Here is a 17,894-nt window from a genome sequence, read left to right on the forward strand (position 1 = left end):
CTTGCATTATAATTTAAATAGGCTTTTGATAATATTGGTTGAATTGTATAGGCCACGTTAATTATTGCTCCAAACATGGCGAGCAGGGTTGAAGTTGTAAAATAAGAAACAAGAAAAATAAAATAATCTTTTGTACAAATACAAACTTTTTTAATGTATACGATAACTATATGTATATGTTATTTAAATATATTTATTAATTTATAGTATTGAGTAATGCACAGAAACTTGTCAGCAATGCAGCAGTTATTGGACTAAACTTTTAGCAGAGTTTGTTTTAATCGAATTTCGCTAAGTGTATACATTTATGTATATGTATTTATATGTATATGTGTGTGTGAGTGTGCAGATGTGTGCGAGTTTTCCATTTTGTTTGTACAATGTATATAGTACGTATATGTGTATATGAGTCGTTCATGTGATGCGCGTTTTGTATGGTAACTAATTTAACTTTAAACTATTACGTTTTGTGTATTTATAAGCTATATACAAAGTATGCACGTTTTCAACTTAATACTATTAACATTAAGACGCTACTAATCGAACAGAGAGTCGTTTCACTTGACCACCAGCGACTGTTTGAGATGCCGCACAAGGCCACCGCCTATATCCTGAACATCCGGCCATTGGCGTATCACAAAGATTATAAAGCAAATCGTTAGAAATGTGGTCAACACGCGAACCCTGCAAATACAAGACAGTTGATGAGTATATATGTATCTAACATAAGTCCGTATAGCGTGTACTTACCTCGTTTTGAGAAAGGGCATTATAATGCCAGCAGCGGTGGCTACCAACAGGAGCACCACTTGCAATATCGTTAATACCACATTGATGAGTTTCACAACCAGGGCGCGAGCATTCGAATTATCAATGCCCTCGACGGTTACATATTGCTGCTGCGACATATGCTCCATTTTCGATATCTGTTTGGTATGGGGTGCGTTTTAGTATTTAACATTTGTAATGGAATGCCTGTTTGTCTGTCTGGACTTACCCTTGTTTGACAATTCTCGAGCACTTCGTTGACGTCACGTAGTCTTTCATCGCTTTGGTATTGTACTTTTTCCTCCATGTCAGCAATTGTTTGCTTCAGATTCTCAATTTCATTCTGCAACAGAGACACGCACATAAATTAGTACAAATATTGCACTTGATGTTGATGGAACGAACCTGATGCAATTCCGTCAAGTCATTGATTTGCTCCTCCAATCCCTCGGCGCGAAAGCGTTCGCTCTCGAGAGTGGCGGTTAAGCTGTTGAACTCCTTTTGGCTTGTCTAAAATGTAATGAAATGTTAAAATTAATTGATTCATTAAAATAATAAAATATTTATTAAATTCTAATTTTAAATCTCCAAACACAAAGCATATTCCTCTGAGAAAAACATTAAAGTAGTCAATTCGTTTTCAACCCACCTCGAGGCGCTCGATACGCTCCTTAAGCTTCTCGTTCTCAGCCTTGCGCTCGGCCAGTTCAGTCAATAGGGACTTGAGCACAATGTGATATTGGCTGGCGCCCGACTGACTCTTGCCAGATCTGTGGAATCAGAAATGAGTTCAATTATCATCCAACCAGCAACTTTTGGTTAATATCCCCTGCCCCGCTGGTATGCTTTCGCTTGTATGCTTTTGCTTACCCCGCTGGTATGCTTTCGCTGGTGACGCTGCTGCACTCACTGCCGTTGTCGCTGTTGAATTTGCCGGTGCCGCTGCCAGTGCCCGTGTTGTTGTTGTTCATGTTGTTGCCACCGCCAGAGCCCGTTGAGGTGCCAACGCCGGGCTGCTGCAGCAATCGCTCACCGCCCGCTGACAGGCCGTCGGGATTGGCCGACTGAATGGCTTGAAGCTCGCCATCGCCAATCTGATTGATGTTGTCCGCACTGCCAAATTTGTTCTTAATGAGATGCGCAAATTCGCGCGGCTTGGACATCACCGAGCCGGAGAAGCCAGTAATGCCGTCGCGTATATTGCCGCCCACATTGCGCAGCCCCTGGCCGACATCGCGCAGCACCTCGCGCGGCTGTCTGTGCTGGCTCTTTGCCTGATATTGATGATTCTGCAGATCCTTGGCGCGTTTCGTATAGTTGTCCAGTTTCTTTTGCAGCTGTGATATGCTGTGTGCGCTCTTCTGATTCTTCTTCTCGAACACCGCCTGCACATGAGCAACATATATTTTAATTAATAACCAATTGGTTTGCATTTGCTATTTTAGCTCTTACCTTGATGCGCTGCAGTTGCTGTTTGTCGGCGCTGGCTGCGAGCTTCAGATACTCGTTCACATTATCTACAAGAAGAATAATAAATGTTAAAAAAAGGGCATTTTTTTCTCTTTCCCTCGGAGATAATAAAAATTGAGTTGATTTTTTTAAAAATGTTATTACATCAACTTTTAAATTAGTTCACGCGTCAATGTAACAAGCGGATAAGCCTAACTTATTCCATACTTTATTGGTTATTTAGATGGATATAGATTTCATCAAAAAATCACGTTTTTTTTAACTTTTTGGAGAAAGTGAAGAGAGTATATTGGTTTTGTCAGGATGCTCGTAATAGCAAGCTTTGCAGTATATACTTGTGTATATCCGTGTCAGATAAACTGATAATATTAAACAAATTTTTGGAGCCAGAGTGACAACGGACTACTGAAAGCTTCTCTGGAAATCGATCGAAAACCTTGCCATTGCAAATCGGAAGATTTATATATATTTAACTAAACTATTCCTCATTACTTTGCATGATATTGCCTACTGTCTACAATAACTGTTCGGAGCAATCGTTTGTTGACGACTTTCACTAAATCGAATGCCAAAGCTCGCAAAAGTATGCTATGGAAAAAGAGAATTCTCGGACACATGCTAACGAATCGATGGAAAACAAGTGCTATTCGCTGTACTCACCATCCCGGGCCGTTTGCTCCTGTCTGATGGACTCCTTGGTGCACTGTATCTTCGTGTTGAGACGATCGATGGCCTGCACACTGGAGCTGCGTTCGTGAGTGCGCCGATGATGCAGCTTCTTGCTGCCATCGAATTCATCGGAGACAACCGATACGTAGTAGTCCTCGTTGCCGGACAAACGTGAATCCTCGAGTCCGCTGCCAGTGCCGGCGCTGCCGCCGCCGCCGCCACCGCCAAAGTCGGCCATATCGCCTCCAATGCCTACACCGACAATCCCGCTATAGGCAAGCAGGCCGCCCTGATCGGAGCCATGTGTGCGTCGTTGGCGTTCACGACTGCGTCGCCGGTGCGTGGGGCTGTGGCTGCGAAAACCTCGCACTGCCACGCCCCCGCTGCTACTCAGGCTGCCGGTCACCGTGTTGCCGCCGCTATAGACAGCCGCCTGTGCAGCTGCCACTGTGGCGGACGAGGCCGACGAATTGCTGTTGGCTGTCGTTGAACTGGCCGCCGTACCCGACGCTCCTCCTCCACCTCCTCCAGCTGCTGCTGCTGCTGCTGCTGCCGCCGTCGTTGCCGTCGGCGTCGTTGCAGTTGCCGTTCCAGCCGCTTGAATGGCTGCCAACGTCGCTGCTGTTCCGGTCGCGGATGCTGTCGCTGAGTCGCCGGTGCGCTCCCTGGACACTGCCGAGTTGTGGCGCATAGAAAGTATTTATGGTACGTATATATGTAGTTTATGGCTGTGCCTCGGCTCAAACTTCAAATAGTCAGATGGATGAGGGCGAGGCGAATCACAGGTGCAGTCGCAGCAAACGATAACAACAAACACAATGATAAAGCAATAACACAAAGCAACTCTCGAAATACCACAAAGAAAAAAATTCAATTAGCTGCTGTTCTTGTTGTTTTTGTTGTTGTTGTTGTTGTTGCGGCTGCGTTTGTAAGCAAGAGTGTACATGTGTGTGTGTTAATGACAGCTGTGCGTCAAAAGAGACAGTGAGAGAAAGAGATAGAGACAGACAGTGAGAAAGCAGCAGCAGCAGCAAATGTTAGCGATTAAAAAGCGTTTAAAATCGCGTCTGCATTGCTGTGGAAAGAAAATCGTTGAAATTGCACGAAATGTGTGAAAATGGGTATTTGTGTATGTACAGTTATGCGTGAAAAACAATTCTACTATATGGCAAAAGTACAAATTAACATATATTTTTCCAAAGAAGGAAATATCTTGAATTTGTTATCAATGCACAAATTTGATATATAAAAGGCAATTTAGTTTACTTTCCACTTATAAATCCATATATGCTATATTTATAAGAATGTAATTAATAAACAAAAATGAGCTCCAACTTTTCTGTTAGTGTGCCAAGGTTCGTATTATTTTTCACATAACTGTAAATGTGCATGTGTGTATGTGTGCGATTGCAAGTTTAGCTAGAAATATTTTCTATTTTTATACCTACGTTGTATATATATATTAATATATATATATAGATATATGTGTGTACGTATGTATGGGTGCTGTAGCGGTCAACGGTTACAAAGCTGTTTAAATACACAAAAGAAATAAAAGAGAAACGAGAACAAAAGGATAATCAACACACAAGTTAAATACAATGCGAAAGAACGATATGAACGCACACAAACGTCACATATGTATGTATGTGTTAAAATAAATTTCAGCAACAATAATCAAAGACAACAAATGCATTCACACACACACACGCACATACTCACACACACGCACACACTCACACACACGCACACATATGCAGCGCTTAAAAGCACACAACACATGTTGTCACTTGTGCGCTTTTAAGCCATTTGCATGCAAATGTTTGACTACAAAATCTCAAAGTATTACGAAAATCAAAAAAAGAGCAACAAAATAAATATGATTTAAAAGCAACTTAAAACAGTGTGTACACACATAATTTAGAGACTAGAGATTTGATGCGAATGATAAGTGTATCTAAGTTTGACATTGTTTATGACTTTTGTTTTAGTCCTTTTCAACAAGTGTAACATTTGCTGTAATCTATTCAAACATAAACGATTTGCTCTTCTTCAAACCTTAACTGTGTATTTATATAGTAGGGTATAAGTATTTATATGTAGTAAAAATATACGGAAATATGCCTAAGAATTGAATAGCTCATCGTCAAGTGAGCGATTGGGAAGTGAAGATTCGAAATATTTACTGGTTGATTTCAAGATATCACTAGATTAGGTCTGCGACAGAATGAAAGCTATTTAAACATATTTTGTTAAAATATTAAAGTGAGAATATTCTGGGCTTTGCATGATATATAAAAAGGTGTCTACATCTGTGAGTTGAGAAATTTAATAAAGATTCTTGTGGAACAAAATTGTTATCTACACATGTTAGCAGACGATTTTCATTAAATTAAGCCTGTTTAATCTATTTAGGTTTATTGCTCTTTGCACGACTATAAAATCTCGCAGCATAATTAGCACCGACTGCTAAGCCGCATGAGCGGAAGTGCTAAGTGAATAAGTGGCAGAGATTGGTTATCATTTCTAGCCGCATTAAATCCGTATCAACCCACACACTGATAGGACTGTTGATGAGCGTGTCGCATGAGTTCAATTATGGGCCAGGTGATTAAGCTATTGGGCTACAACCGAACTGCAGGTGCTGGTGCTTGACGGGCAACTTATCAGTTTGAGGATTATAATAGTTATAATTATAATTATATTTACTTCGCTCGCTGCTTCTGGTGGCTGAGGGAGAACGACTGGCCCGTAAATTGGAGCTGGAACCGCGAGAGGAGCGCAGTGGCTGCAACGACTGCAGCGTTAGATGATCCCGGCTACCGCTAACTGATGGCAATGAATCCATTATTGCATATTGCTTGGCAAGAATCTCGAGCAGTTGCCTCCAAATGCTGCAAATACAAAAAAAAACGGCAAATATGTTAATTATTGAAAATATTGTCATTGAGACTGAGATAGCGGCCAGTGCAAACAGAATTGCTCGGCGAGTCCAAAGTCAAAAGGTGAATCAACTTGGGCTGCTGATAATCCGAATCACAGTCATTCAAAACTGGAGCATATAATAATGCCCAGCTGCCAATTTGGCAGATCGTGTTTTTTTTTTTTTTTTTTATTTTTTATATTTTGTTTATTAAGAAATCTGGTATCCTGTTACTCTATGTTAGCAACTTTTATCAGAGTGACATAATTACTTAGCTTAGCGATGATTGTGGTTTTACAATTAGTTATACAATTAGGTTAACAGATTACAGAAACATATTTTGGTGTAATTAACGAAGCTTGTCACCTATACATAACGATCGATTAGGTCGGTTGGGTAGGTCCTCTTCAGTCGCCTTCTTCTTCGCCTCCTTAGCAGGCTCCTCGCCAGGATGTTTGGATGGTTGTGGAGCTTTGTTGAGTAGCTCGCTGCTTGCCTGTTGACTATGTCGCCCACCATTGGAACCTTGAGGTCCTTGGCGATGTCGCGTGTGCGAATATACCATTCGGCTCCAGTTATTTTGCGCAGGGTTTTGGCCTGAATGATGCGAATTTTGTTCAGGTGTGTTTTTGCAGCTATACCGTAAACTTGAAGCCCGTAACGCCACACTGGGGCAAGGATTACCTTGTAGATTAGGACCTTGTTTCGGAGCGAGAGTTTGTTTTTGGAGTTGAGGAGCCAGCTCATTCGCCTTATCTTAGATTTGATGTTGCTCGTTACTGCAGAGACGTGCTTACTAAATGTAAGTCGTCTGTCGAGAGTGACACCTAGGTACTTGTGTTGACGATATTGCTCTAGAAGCTCACCATGAAGAAAAAGTCCGGGGCATGAGTCCTTGCGTAGAGTGTGGGTAACCGTGGCGCACTTTCCAGGGTTCACTGCGATGTTCCATCTACAAGCCCAGTTTTCAAATCGCTTGAGGTATTCCTGCAAGAGGTCAGTTGCCACGTACACACATTTGTTTTTTGCAAGGATTGCCGTGTCGTCAGCAAACGTGGCCACCAGAAGGTCCTGCCGATCATTCCGTCTGCTTGCATTTGCTGTGGGCATGTCATGTGTAAACAGGCTATATAGCGTGGGACCCAAGACGCTGCCTTGTGGAACGCCCGCTTTTATGCGTTTGGTTTGAGAGGCTACTCCATCCTGCACCACTTGAAAGGTTCTCTCAGTTAGGAAGCTCGCAATGGTGCTAAATAGCTGCGGATTCAATTTGTCCTTTATCTTAGAGAGGAGTCCTGCGTGCCACACCCGGTCGAAGGCTTCTTGGATGTCAAGGTATGCTGCCACCACATACTCTTTCCTGTGAAAGCCGTCCAAAATATAATTTGTGACCCGATGTAGTTGCTCAGGGGTACCGTGTTTGAGTCGAAACCCAAACTGGAACTTCGGGATCAAGCGTTTTATTTCCGGGGTATCCAGGACCCTTCTGAGGATGCACCTTTCCAGAATCTTACCAAAGGCAGGCAGGAGGCTGATGGGGCGATAGGATCCCAGTTGATTAGGGGGCTTTCCGCTCTTGTGCAACATGATTATATGTGCCTTCTTCCAAGCCACTGGAAAGTAACCTAGCCGAAGAGCTGCATTAAAAATGGCGACGAGAAAAAGCACCGCCTTGTATGGCAGTAGCTTGATTGTCTGGTTGTCCAACCGATCTTCCCCAGGGGCTTTGCTGCTTTTTAATCTCTTCATCTCCTGCTCTACTTCTTGGAAGGTGATTGGCGATACAGGGAGTGACATTTGGAGTGGCGCCTCCAGGATTTGCGCGACTCGCTGTATCCTTGCATGCGATGCGGTCTCAAACGGCTTGAAGCGCTCCTCCAAGTTGCAGGCAAAGGCTTCGGCTCTGTCCATTGGTGATCTGGCCCAGGTGTCATCGGGAAGTCGAACGGGGAACTTTGGCGCAGCTTGCCGCTTGTATCGACTGCTAAGTTTCCACAGCGCGAATTTGGAGCTCTCGTCTGCCGTTGCTTCCTCCAGCATGGTGTCTGTGGCATTTCTTTTCGAGATAATCAGCTCCTTCCTGACCCTGTTAGCAATACGACGATAGATCCTGTCAATCGTGGGGTCCTGGGTACGGACATACTCCCTCCTCAGTCGCTTTTTTAGGGCGAGAAGACCTTCCAATATGGGGGAAAACGTCCTTGGCCGCTGGCTTGTAGGGGCTGAGTAGATATGTGCGGGCGCAGCGTTGGCGGCTGCGGCATGTACTTGGTCCAACAGGGTTTGTACTGCAGCGTCGACGTCCTCAACTGACAGAATCTGCGTGTTTAGGTTGATCAAGCTATTTAGTTCGGCCTTAAATCGTTGGATGTTCGACCCAGGGAGGACAAGCCTGCGCTTTTTTGGGATCCTTTGTGCAGCCGTGTTGATCGTTGTGAGGAGTGGCAGATGGTCGGAAGATAGATCATACTCTTCGCGAACCGATAGTACGCTGTTGGGGATGCCCTTGAATATAAAAAAGTCGATACAGGAAGGCGTACTTTGCCGGTTGTACGGAAAGTGGGTAGGTCTACCGGTGGCCAGTACCTGGGCTGAGCAGGGAGTGAGCGCCTCATGGAGCGCAGTGCCTCTGCTGTCAGCTCTGTAGTTTCCCCACAGTCTGTGCTTAGCGTTGAAGTCGCCTCCAACGATGAATTTGGGGCCAAGCTGGCCAAACAGGGAATCAAATTCCGCTCGGTTCCAGGGGATGTTTGGTGGTAGGTATGCTGCCGCAACGAGGATTTCGCCCAAGGGAGTCTCCACCATGATAGCAGCCAGCTGTGTGTCGCTGGAGGTCACTGTGTGTAGATGGTAGTGTGCTAAATCCTGCTTTGCCAGCACTACAGCACCACCTCTGGCTCGTCCTGTAGGGTGATCCGCACGGTAGCAGACGTACCCCTCCATTGTTAGGTACAAGTTTGTGTGCAGATGTGTTTCTGAGATGAGCATGATGTCTACATCATGCTTTTTCAGAAAAAGCTTGAGCTCGTTAGCATTTTGGAGGATGCCACGAGCGTTCCACGATCCGAGACGTAACTGGGTAGCCATTATTTGCGGCTTTTTGGGAATCTAAGCTGCGGGGAACCTTGCGCATCCTTTAGCTCTTTAATGCTAACCAGAATGGTTGCAACTGCGGCATTCAGTGCTGCAATGGACTGCTGGAGGTTTTGAAGGATGCCTCCAAGGGAAGCGTCTTGCTCCTGAGGCCCTTGCAGTGGTTGTTGGAGCTGCATTGGATTGACGGTGGGCTGAAGAGTGCGCGCTGGGGGTTGGCGGACTTGTACATGATGGCCTGGCCGTAGCGCATCAGCATACGACAGGCCCTGTTGCACAATTCGGGAAGGTACGAACTGCTGAGTGGTTCTTCGTGTATTTTGAGGATGGCTATATCGTGTAGGAGGGGAGACATTGATGGCCGGCTGCCTGGCATTTAGTCTCACCTGATAGCTTTTGCATCCTTTATAGGAAGCAGCATGGTTTCCCTCGCAGTTGGAGCATCGCAGGTCTGCCACTGTTTTGGCCTGGCACTGCTCGGAGTTTGTCCAATGGGACTGACCGCACCTACCACACTTGGGCTGTTTGAGACAGTAGTTTTTGGTGTGGTCGAACTCGAAGCAGCGGAAACACTGCCTTATACTATTGTTCTTCCTCGGAAGCTCAATAGTGACCCGTTGGCGGCCAACCTTGTTGAGCCGCAGCGCTTCCCTGTTGTTAAGAGACTGCTTGAGATCGACAAACCAGAAGTTGCGACTTGGAAAGTCGTTGGTGGAGTCTGCATCACTTGTTGGCTGTCTGGCGCCCGGGTTGTAAAGGTTCGTCACAATATGGCCGTGCGATGTAAAGGCAGCTTCAATCTGGCTTCTGGGAGTGGAAGCGGCCAGATTTTTAACCACAACGCGGTATGGTCTGTCTTCCTTTAGGCAGAAGTGGGTAAATTGCACTCTCACTTCAGTGAGCTTGCGGACAATTGCTCTGTGGGTGTCGGCATCTTTGGCGTAAATTCTTAGATAGCCAGAGGGAGAGACCTTGAATTCATAGGCGTCTGCGCCCACTGCCTGATCTATGGTTCGCTCCATTGCGACAATATCGCTGACTCCAGGGACTGTTATCGGCCTGGGTTTGGAGATCTTTTTCGCTGATTGTTGTTGGTCTGTGACTGGAGGCGCTTCGTCGGCAGTGTCCATCTCGCCGTCATCGATTACAGAGGCGTCTTCCTGAGGCTCAAGGGAGGCATATCTGTTGCTAATTGCCGAAGCGGTACTGGGAGTTGCGGGCTTAGCTCCAGCGCGGCTGGTGTTGCGGTTATTTAGTTGCTTCCCTTTTTTTACGCCTTCGGATAATAATGTAGTCCCACGCCGTTTTTTTGCGGAAACCGTTTGCCAATCTACCAGTGGCTCTTCGAAGGCTGGCGTAGCACCTGCGTTCTTTATGGGAGGCAGAGGGGGGTTTGTGACACAAGAACCAGCTGCCTGGGTGCCATAAGGGGTGGACTGCAAGGTCGGATTGGCGGCTTTGGGGCGGGTCCCGATGGGCTCTAAAGCGGCGCGGCTTGTGCCTGTTGAGGCAGATGTCCTGCAGCCGCTGCTGGATGACGCTGTGGTTGTGGTGGTTGTTGCTGTCGTTGTGCTGACAGTGCCGTGCTGTTGCGGTTGCCAAGTCGAGCATTGCTGGGTACCGGCTGACAGCGAGGTGGAGGCGCCGTTCCGGTTTGCACTACTGGCGAGCACGTTGTTGTAATATTGGTAAAAATCTTCCAGTGGCCTGCTTCCGTCGAGGCGATCGACATTAGCGGCTATATTTGTAGGGGATATAATTGAGCTGTTCGGCAGCGGGTAGATTGGCGAATGAATTTCTTCGTTGTTTTGGGGTCGGTTGTTTGTAGCCATTGTTCTTTACTTTGTTATAATTTTTTCCCCACAGGGAGAAAAAAGAATAAAAAATAAAAACAAAACAAGTTTTTTACACTTAATTACAAAAATAACCCGTATTTTTGTAACAAGTGATTGATCACAAATTGTGACTTTAGTGTCAGCACTGTCACTGCAGTGACTGTTTTGCCAGCACTATCAGTGCAGCTGCAAGCTGAAAGCTCTCTCGCGAAAGCTTTGCTGCACTCGCGCACACACACACGCACTTGAGTTGCGATCAGCTGAGCGCAGCTTAAGTTTTGCAAGAACTTGTTCTCACGCACTGCACGCGGTAATTTTTTTGTTAAAATATTGTTAATTTGTATAACACTCCGGCTGCCAGAGGCAGCAGTTGCGTATAGTTTACCCACTATAAGCGGGATTTGTATGGATTGCCCTGGGGCGGGCTTTATACAGTGTCACTGTCACTTTCTTGGTTTATGCCTGCTGCCAGCGGTGCACTAACGCGCACACACACACGAGACTGCAATTTTCACGTCCGATCTCCAGAGAAACACAAACGTGGCATTTCATAATATTTAACAGAAAAATAATTAAACGATTTATAAATTCTTCGCATTTTTGTGCGCGTTCTATGGGCTTGTCGGCAGATTGAAAGCACATTCCAAGCGAATTGTGAGGGTGGTAACAAAAGAATAGCCACAAATTAAGGCATATTTATTGATTTTTTGGCAGCTTTAAATAAGCTGGAATGGAATCAAAAACAGCTAATACGACGGCCTGATATTAAATAACCTTTTGAGCAACTTCATGCAATTGTCAAGAAATGTGTGAAATTCACAAACAAAATTATAAATATTAATATTGTATCCGAAACTAAACCTATTAAACATTGTTCAGAAAGATGCTTCCCATAAAGTCCATTTTTTACTAACCATTAACTATTTAAAGTAACTGCATAAATACCTAGCTAAAGCCAATATATATGTCTCACACAAAAATTAACTGCAAGTAACTAAGAACTAAACGCAGAACCTACCTCGTCGCAGTTGGAAGCGCTATTATTCATACCAAATATATAGTATTATTTTGTACATACATACATATATACATATATATATTTATATGTACATATATACTGGCGGCTCGATCAATATTTAAACAATTGCCTGTCGTTAAGTGACGTTCGGCGTTTTGTTGGCGCACAAGTGCCTGCTGCCAGATATAAATACAATCTATATATACATATATAGATATGTGCGCGGGGCGAGTGTGCGTACATATGCACCTGATAAGGATGTTTATTATGTTCACGATAATGTGATTGCATATTTTGATGTACTTGCTCCGGTGCTGAACCGTATTTAGATCGAGGCTCGAATACAATTCAAGTGCTGTGCATCGCATGCTGATGACTGCGCTGCGTTGATGGCATACAAAGATAACAATTGTTTATAATTTACTATAAATATTTATATAGAAACACTTTTGCTATTTCCCTTTACATTCCTTGACTATGTATACACATAGGGTATACACATGCGCCGGTTCCCAAAACTTGAAACAGTCAACAATTGTGTGGGCTGAGTGAACGTACCTTATATAATATACCACAAAAGGGTGCTCAATTTTCATTTTAAATGAAGCTGAAAATGTGGTTTTACTCTGGCACACGAACGACTTCAGAGAAATCCAATGTACCTTGAAACATCATAAATAATTCCGAATTCGTAGCAGCTGTTGGAAATATACTCTATATATATATATATATATTTTTATTTTTAAAGCAAACAGTTTTTGTTTTCAATTTAACTGCAGGCTAGTTACGTCTCCTTTGTGCGCAACACTTTTATAATTGAAAGATATTTAAAAATTAACAAGAAAATATTTTCATTTGACAACTTTGAATTTAAAAACTCGCTAGAATATTTTACGATTTGGGATAAGTATTTTCGTAGGCTCAAATTAAATGATTTCTATAACTATAATGTTATTATTAATTAAAGCTTTCGATTAGGCAAAATTTCAAAAGAAGAATTCTTTAGTATAAAAGTGAAAGAAGTCCAGATACAAATATTCGTATGTAAACATTAACTAAATGTGTAAATCCAAAAGCTAAGTTGTGATTAAAGTTTTTTGCCTATTTGCATGATATTTGATAAAAATAAAAATATTGCAAATTTATTTGGCATTTCGAAGAAACTATTTGAGAATCTGAATAAGACACTTTACAACAATTTGTGATGATTTTTAGTTAGATCAAAATTTAGCTTAATTTCTATTAAAATTATTTCACATCGCGCCAACGGCTTTAGGGGCATTTTTTTTTTCATTTCCATAAGGCGCTTTGACTTAGGGCACTTTTCACAGTCCAAAGTTTTGCTAATTTTGCTTTGGCTGCGTTTCCAACCCAAATGCTCATCTGCAGTTGACTGCGCTCTAGCTGCAAGAGAAACTCTCTCAAACACATTCCCCTAACCCGGCCGTCGTTATCATGTTTTGCCATGGCCATAACCATTTTCCAGGGGCTACTTTAGCTGTTCCCCTTCGGAGCCCCACATTGTCTTTGTGTACATTTTTAATCATCGCATTTTGTAACCTTTTCTTCTGCTTTATGTTGCTGTTATTCACCTCTCGCCCCATTCGCTTTCTACGTTGTCTTGTTTAAACAAACAAAAAAAAAAAAAAAATAATAACAAACAAATATCCGACACGCCGAAGTTTAAATACTCTTGAAAATGTTAAAGGAAAACATAAAGTAGCTGGTAAATAAGCGTTTTATCAAGATATTTTAAAGAATTAAGTCACAAAAAGTTAATTTTGATCGAAAATACATTTCTGATAAAGAAGCTCGACTCGGCCGAGATATGACGACAATCTGATGCGTTACACAAGTCGAGACATAATTATACTACTCTCTCTACGCAAGGGTATACAAATAAAAGTAAATAACAAGAGCTGCGCATTAAAATTATAACAAAAATGTTATAATGTATCACAATGTGTATGAAATTGCTTTCAGGGTTATTGCACTTGGAGACGACGCACGAGCGCTGTGGCCACATACGGGGTCTGTTGAGGTGTACTACTTATCACGGGCCAATTAGACAAAGGCGCATGATAAGCAGAGCCTCGTCTGGCTTAATTGTTTAGTCAGCGCTCGATCAGTTTATAAAGTGCACTCGAACTCGGTTCAGTTATCAATAGAGAAAAGCGACAACAGCCACAATGCGACTTCCGCATGAATTGCAGGGCGAACATAAATTCCTTGTTTATCATTACACTGAGCCAAAGTTCAGCCTCACTACAGCCGCAGATGACAATTGTATATGTATATGTACATATTCGTATGTACATAGTGCTATCAACTCAGGCTTCTTCCGGATAGATCGGTTCTTTTCCAAGCTGACAGCCGGAAAAATTTCAAACAATGCCTGTTCAAAAATATATCATATACACGCTATTCTTTATTTCTTCTCTTCTTTGGAACAAAATCTGTTGGGTATATGCTTATATCACAACGATGCGACACAGGTTTTATACCCTGAACCCATTAAAAATGGGTATAAGGGTTTTTTAGAGAGAGAGAGAGAGAGAGAGAGAGAGAGAGAGAGAGAGAGAGAGAGAGAAGTAGTTGGCATCATTTATTAGTGCACATAGAGAAGATATATGTGGGACTTTTTGATTTGCATTGTTAGATTCAATTATGCGCTGTCGCAGCCATTTGCTAATGAGCGTCATCATCTCGGGTAGCTAGCTTGTTGGCCACATCAGGTTTGATGTCAATGAATATTTACATATTTACTGTACGTATTATTAGTATGTGTATGTCCAACTATCAGCCGCCCCCTGTACACCCACTTTTAGTTACCGCAACAATCATCTGTGAAGGTCACGGCGCGGCGCTGGCGACGCTCTGACTGTGGCGCGTTCTCAAATACAAAGAACCGCAGTAGATTATAAGTAATGCATAAAATGTCTATCATTAGAATTACAATGAACTAATGCGCCGTAGACGGCGACGACGAGTCAGTATTATCGACTGACCAGTATAGGTTATACTAGAGGTCACATTAAGATATCTCAACTATTTTTATATTTTTTTTTATTTCTATAAATAGGCTCAAATTAAATGATTTCTATAACTATAATGTTATTATTAATTAAAGCTTTCGATTAGGCAAAATTTCAAAAGAAGAATTCTTTAGTATAAAAGTGAAAGAAGTCCAGATACAAATATTCGTATGTAAACATTAACTAAATGTGTAAATCCAAAAGCTAAGTTGTGATTAAAGTTTTTTGCCTATTTGCATGATATTTGATAAAAATAAAAATATTGCAAATTTATTTGGCATTTCGAAGAAACTATTTGAGAATCTGAATAAGACACTTTACAACAATTTGTGATGATTTTTAGTTAGATCAAAATTTAGCTTAATTTCTATTAAAATTATTTCACATCGCGCCAACGGCTTTAGGGGCATTTTTTTTTTCATTTCCATAAGGCGCTTTGACTTAGGGCACTTTTCACAGTCCAAAGTTTTGCTAATTTTGCTTTGGCTGCGTTTCCAACCCAAATGCTCATCTGCAGTTGACTGCGCTCTAGCTGCAAGAGAAACTCTCTCAAACACATTCCCCTAACCCGGCCGTCGTTATCATGTTTTGCCATGGCCATAACCATTTTCCAGGGGCTACTTTAGCTGTTCCCCTTCGGAGCCCCACATTGTCTTTGTGTACATTTTTAATCATCGCATTTTGTAACCTTTTCTTCTGCTTTATGTTGCTGTTATTCACCTCTCGCCCCATTCGCTTTCTACGTTGTCTTGTTTAAACAAACAAAAAAAAAAAAAAAATAATAACAAACAAATATCCGACACGCCGAAGTTTAAATACTCTTGAAAATGTTAAAGGAAAACATAAAGTAGCTGGTAAATAAGCGTTTTATCAAGATATTTTAAAGAATTAAGTCACAAAAAGTTAATTTTGATCGAAAATACATTTCTGATAAAGAAGCTCGACTCGGCCGAGATATGACGACAATCTGATGCGTTACACAAGTCGAGACATAATTATACTACTCTCTCTACGCAAGGGTATACAAATAAAAGTAAATAACAAGAGCTGCGCATTAAAATTATAACAAAAATGTTATAATGTATCACAATGTGTATGAAATTGCTTTCAGGGTTATTGCACTTGGAGACGACGCACGAGCGCTGTGGCCACATACGGGGTCTGTTGAGGTGTACTACTTATCACGGGCCAATTAGACAAAGGCGCATGATAAGCAGAGCCTCGTCTGGCTTAATTGTTTAGTCAGCGCTCGATCAGTTTATAAAGTGCACTCGAACTCGGTTCAGTTATCAATAGAGAAAAGCGACAACAGCCACAATGCGACTTCCGCATGAATTGCAGGGCGAACATAAATTCCTTGTTTATCATTACACTGAGCCAAAGTTCAGCCTCACTACAGCCGCAGATGACAATTGTATATGTATATGTACATATTCGTATGTACATAGTGCTATCAACTCAGGCTTCTTCCGGATAGATCGGTTCTTTTCCAAGCTGACAGCCGGAAAAATTTCAAACAATGCCTGTTCAAAAATATATCATATACACGCTATTCTTTATTTCTTCTCTTCTTTGGAACAAAATCTGTTGGGTATATGCTTATATCACAACGATGCGACACAGGTTTTATACCCTGAACCCATTAAAAATGGGTATAAGGGTTTTTTAGAGAGAGAGAGAGAGAGAGAGAGAGAGAGAGAGAGAGAGAGAGAGAGAGAGAGAAGTAGTTGGCATCATTTATTAGTGCACATAGAGAAGATATATGTGGGACTTTTTGATTTGCATTTGTTAGATTCAATTATGCGCTGTCGCAGCCATTTGCTAATGAGCGTCATCATCTCGGGTAGCTAGCTTGTTGGCCACATCAGGTTTGATGTCAATGAATATTTACATATTTACTGTACGTATTATTAGTATGTGTATGTCCAACTATCAGCCGCCCCCTGTACACCCACTTTTAGTTACCGCAACAATCATCTGTGAAGGTCACGGCGCGGCGCTGGCGACGCTCTGACTGTGGCGCGTTCTCAAATACAAAGAACCGCAGTAGATTATAAGTAATGCATAAAATGTCTATCATTAGAATTACAATGAACTAATGCGCCGTAGACGGCGACGACGAGTCAGTATTATCGACTGACCAGTATAGGTTATACTAGAGGTCACATTAAGATATCTCAACTATTTTTATATTTTTTTTTATTTCTATAAATATTAAACATCGTACTCGATTTTTTCAAAAGAAGATTAATTGTAGCTGCGATAATATAATTTTATATTATCAGGAATAATAATAACTATTCTGGATGAATTTGTACAAGATTTCAAAAAAACTCCACGAAAATAGCTTTTAACTCTCGCAAACAATGTGAAGCAACTATAAAGTTCCAAATTTATATAAGATATTTCTTCTTAGTTTTAATATATATAAAACAAGGTAAAATGTAAGCCTTTACATTTTCTTTAACATTGATTATAAGACTCTGTCATTGTTATTTGAAAAATCTAAAATTTATACAGCGTATAAATGCGTTTGAAAGCAAATAAACTAGTCTTATAACTTTTATTACCCGTTTTTTTTTTTTTGGGTATTATGCATGGCAACACGAGTTGCGCGATTAAAGTTAATAAAGTTTTTCTTTTGTAATTCGATTTGTCATAACATGCAGTTAAATATACATCATTATTTTTATACTTTGCTTGCTTTAATATAATCGCAATAAACAGGCAAGCCAAAAGTTAGCTAGGTCAGGCCTAAAGCCAAACATTGAACTTGGCTAGCACGTAGCTCTTAGCTGTACCTTGTTTGGTCAGCAGATTTGGCCAAGATAATTTAATACATAGCTCGATGTTGTTTATGCAAGAACTGCAAAGTTTGCGCAAGAAAAGTTCAAGCTGTTACTCAATTTGTTGTAGTTCAAGCAGTAAACGACCTTTTTTTAGTTGTGTTAATTGTTGCAGGTGTTTAAAATAGCAACAAAGCGTTGGCTGCAATGTTAAAGCGTTAACAAAACAGCCACGAAAAGACGTCAAAGGAGAATAGTAGGCTGGTTTGGTAAGAGAGCGCATGTGAATCTGGTCAA

General features: G+C 41.8%; 1 protein-coding gene across 2 annotated transcripts in view; it reads right to left on the reverse strand.

The window, feature by feature from the left end:
- Positions 1-177: 177 nt before the first annotated feature.
- LOC6630052 (transmembrane and coiled-coil domain protein 3-like) overlaps positions 178-17,894 on the reverse strand; it is a 34,111-nt gene continuing 16,394 nt past the window's right edge. Inside the window, exons 2-10 of one of the 2 annotated variants that reach the window (XM_002054684.4) lie at positions 5,617-5,801; positions 2,899-3,579; positions 2,221-2,285; positions 1,639-2,153; positions 1,418-1,538; positions 1,174-1,278; positions 998-1,111; positions 751-926; positions 178-684 (exon numbers count right to left, since the gene is read on the reverse strand). In XM_002054684.4, the coding sequence (XP_002054720.2) occupies positions 558-684; positions 751-926; positions 998-1,111; positions 1,174-1,278; positions 1,418-1,538; positions 1,639-2,153; positions 2,221-2,285; positions 2,899-3,579; positions 5,617-5,801 (2,089 nt within the window). In that variant the 3' untranslated portion in view covers positions 178-557. Of the gene's footprint in view, positions 685-750; positions 927-997; positions 1,112-1,173; positions 1,279-1,417; positions 1,539-1,638; positions 2,154-2,220; positions 2,286-2,898; positions 3,983-5,616; positions 5,802-17,894 lie in introns of those variants that run through there. The other variant, XM_070210771.1, reaches the window with a different exon arrangement.

The sequence above is a fragment of the Drosophila virilis genome, unplaced genomic scaffold (assembly GCF_030788295.1).
Source record: "Drosophila virilis strain 15010-1051.87 unplaced genomic scaffold, Dvir_AGI_RSII-ME tig00000208, whole genome shotgun sequence".
Classification (NCBI taxonomy): domain Eukaryota; kingdom Metazoa; phylum Arthropoda; class Insecta; order Diptera; family Drosophilidae; genus Drosophila; species Drosophila virilis.